The sequence below is a fragment of the Colobus angolensis genome, unplaced genomic scaffold, assembly GCF_000951035.1.
Source record: "Colobus angolensis palliatus isolate OR3802 unplaced genomic scaffold, Cang.pa_1.0 Scaffold114, whole genome shotgun sequence".
Lineage (NCBI taxonomy): Eukaryota > Metazoa > Chordata > Mammalia > Primates > Cercopithecidae > Colobus > Colobus angolensis.
The window spans coordinates 3,737,521-3,740,870 of record NW_012112475.1 but is presented as its reverse complement, the minus strand read 5'-3'; the positions used below and the strand labels follow the sequence as shown (position 1 = coordinate 3,740,870).

Genomic DNA, 3,350 nt, shown 5'->3' with positions numbered 1-3,350 from the left:
GGAATAAGACAGGATTATCCCACACAAACCAGGGCACATGACCAACCAACCTTGAACCAAATGGGTTGAAAGCTCAGATGGAAAGTCATAGTTCCTGCTCTCTAGGGGTGCACATCCTGAGGAAGAGGGAGGAAGGAAGATATGGTGGAACATTCTGTGACTGTGAGCTCCATATTTGGGGATGTAGGTGTGTGTGTTGCGGGGAGTGGACTTGGATTTCCTGTCTGTCTGTGTGGGTTAAAATGAGAGCTCAGAGCGCTGACAGCTCTCAAAACTCTGGATCATCTTGAAAGACCTGTGGGACACAGACCACTGGACAAAGTTCTGCTGCCTCTTTCTCTTGGGAAGTCTGTAAACATGAAGCTGTTTCTGGTTCTCATTATTCTGCTGTTTGAGGTATTCACAGGTAACTTGTCCAAATGTACCATAACATCCGAAGAGATATTACTATTTGTAAGAGTGGGAACAGGACTTTCAAGATTATTTATATTTGGCCAAAATCATAAAAAAGTACCCATTCTCCTGGTTGCCTGACTTGAGTCTATGCCTTAGAAGAGAGCACAGGGAGATAAGAAGAGGAGGTCAGGGCTATACTGGACTCTCAGGAGTCCTCCTCAAAGGCATCCATGAACTCATCATCTAGAATTATCTTTATAATGCTGGACATAGTTTTCACCTGAGAGCCTGGCCATCTCCTTTTCCATTCAAATTCATTTTCAGCCTGTACTACAACAGTAATTAGAATAGCACACATTTTGGAGTCATGTCAATGTGAGGTTAAAATATGTCTTCATCATTGACTGGTTGTATGAATTGAGCACATTATTTCCTTTTAATCTCAATCTTTTCATCTATCAAGGAGTAGAATGACTATATTTCATGATTCTGTTTGATGTATAGATTATATGAGCTTACAAGCACGAAGCACAAAGTTCATGGTAGAAACCCTGTCAGTGAGAGTTTCCTTCTCTCTTGCTAGGAAGAAGGCATATTGTATTTTTGTGGCCCCAAAATATGCTCCTCTAACCCTCAAAGATGTTCCCTGATTCTGAAGTTTAGGATAGGGAAAGTATGTCTCTGTTCTTCAGCATTATGCTTTGGGCTTTTTCAAATTTTGGGTAAAGGGACAAATAAGGATTAGAAACAAGAGACTTAGAATCTCAATGCATTACTCTGAGTAGGTGACAATGTAGCTGTCTAGAGCCAAATTCATGGACTTGAATTTGATCCCTGGGCAACCTATTTATCTGAGATCAAGGGGCATGTGACGAGTGATAGACAGGAGCAGCCAGGTTAAGGGAAGGAGTTCTCAATAGAACCTGTTGCTGAGACCCATGAGATCTTTTCAAAGGGAGATTTCTGCTACCCATATCAGTGAGTGTGAAACCGAATTAAGTTAAAAAGTCTTGTTTGTGATGTTCTTTCAAAAGTTGCTTTGGCTCTGAGTTGTGCCAATGGTGACATGTCTTGTGCGCATGATGACACGTTAGTGGTCTCTGGGGACGTGGGACTGAGGTGGAGCTGACAGCATGCTGACTTTGGAGCTTGATGGAGAGAGTCAGCTTTGCCAGGGTCCTAGGGGTGGGACTTGGCTCTGGTTGATGACCAGGAATTGAGTTCTCTCTTCTCTTTTGTCATATCAGTTCTAATGTTCTCAGAGGCAACTGGACATCGGCTGAGAGCCTGGGGTTTTGAATGTCCTTAACTTGGGATGCTTTTCAAGGAGGGGCCCCTGAGTTTCCTTTTATCAGCATAATGTTCACTTGGGACCATAGGAGGCCATGACTTGTGGGGAACCATATACCTACCTCTTCTGCTCTTTCTCACGCACTAACCTTGGTTCAATGTTGTTTCCTATGCACAGATGGGGCAAGACTCAAAAAATGCTTCAATAATATAACAGGCTATTGCAGGAAGAAATGCAAGGTAGGAGAAATACATGAAATAGGATGTCTAAGTGGGAAATTATGTTGTGTTAATGATGAAGAAAACAAAAAACATGTGCCAGTTAAGAAGCCACATCAACATCCTGTTGAGAAGCTGAGCGTGCAGCAGGATTACGTCATCTTACCCACCATCACCATTTTCACAGTCTAATCCTAAATCAAGCCCTTGTCTCCCTGGTCTCCACTCTTCCTAAATAAAAAGTGCTGCCTAATCCAGCAAGCTGCAGTGAAAGATTTATCTACTTCCTTCTGTGAACTTGATTCCCCACATAATAAAGTCCTGTGCTTTCCTCTGGGTTCGTTTATTGATGTAGTCACTCATTTCCTGAACACTTCGAACATAAATGAATGGTTGCCATGTTCCTGGTTTTATACCAGTAAGATGGGGGATATAGAAATTAAGTAAACATAGTGGTAGAGGTGGAAGTTAGCTTTTCCATTTTTAAGAAAATAATTTCAACTTTTATTTTAGCTTCAGGGGTACATGTGCAGATTTGTTACATTGGCATACTGTATGTTGTTGAGGTTTGGGGTACAATAGATCCCATCACTCACGTACAGAGCATAGTACCCAACAGTTAGTTTTTCAACCCTCTCCCCTCTCCTCTTTCCCTCCTCTAATAGTCCGCAGTTTCTATTGTTCCCATCTTTATGTCAATGTGTACCTAATGTTTAGTTCCCACTTATAAGTGAGAACATGTGGTATTAGGTTTCCTGTTCCTGTGTTAATTCGCTTAGGATAATGGCCTCTAGCTGCATCCGTGTTGCTGCAAAACACATAATTTTATCTTTTTTATGGCAGCATGATATTCCATTGTGTATATGTACCACATTTTCTTTATCCAATCCACTGTTGATGGGAACCTAGGTTGATTCCACGTCTTTGCTATTGTGAATAGTGCTGCGATGAACATACACGTGCATACATCTTTTTGGTAGAACAATTTATTTTCTTTTGGATATATACCCAGTAATGGGGTTGCTGAGTTGAATGGTTGTTATGTTTTAAGTTCTTTGAGAAGTCTCCATACTTCTTTCCATAGTGGCTGAACAAATTTACATTTCCACTAACAGTGTATAAGCATTCCCTTTTCTCTGCAGCCTTGCCAACATCTGTTGTTTCTTGATTTTTTAGTAAAAGCTACTCTAAGTGGTGTAAAGAGGTTATCTCATTGTGATTTTGATTTGCATTGCTCTGGTGATTAGTGATGTTTAACATTTTTTCATATATTTGCTGTCCACTTGTATGTCTTCTTTTTAGAGGTGTCTGTTCATGTCTTGTGTGCACTTTTTAATGGCGCTATTTGCTTTTTGCTTGTTGAATTAAGCTCCTTATAGATGCTTGATATTAGACCTTTGTCAGAGGCATAGTTTGTGAGTATTTTCTCCCATTGTATGTTGTCT

The 3,350-nt window shown here is 40.7% G+C and overlaps 1 protein-coding gene across 1 annotated transcript; it reads left to right on the top strand.

Moving 5' to 3' along the window:
- Positions 1-305: 305 nt before the first annotated feature.
- DEFB128 (defensin, beta 128) lies at positions 306-2,130 on the top strand. Its single transcript, XM_011960308.1, has 2 exons — positions 306-406; positions 1,865-2,130. The coding sequence occupies exons 1-2, from the start codon at positions 358-360 to the stop codon at positions 2,095-2,097; spliced, it is 282 nt and encodes a 93-aa protein (XP_011815698.1). The 5' UTR covers positions 306-357; the 3' UTR covers positions 2,098-2,130.
- The last annotated feature ends 1,220 nt before the right edge of the window (positions 2,131-3,350 follow it).

Excerpts from the sequence above, each read along its gene's own strand:
- DEFB128 (XM_011960308.1), top strand. The coding sequence starts at position 358 with ATGAAGCTGTTTCTGGTTCTCATTATTCTGCTGTTTGAGGTATTCACA. Across the intron at positions 407-1,864 it reads GCTGTTTGAGGTATTCACAG|ATGGGGCAAGACTCAAAAAA; the intron begins GTAACTTGTCCA and ends TCCTATGCACAG.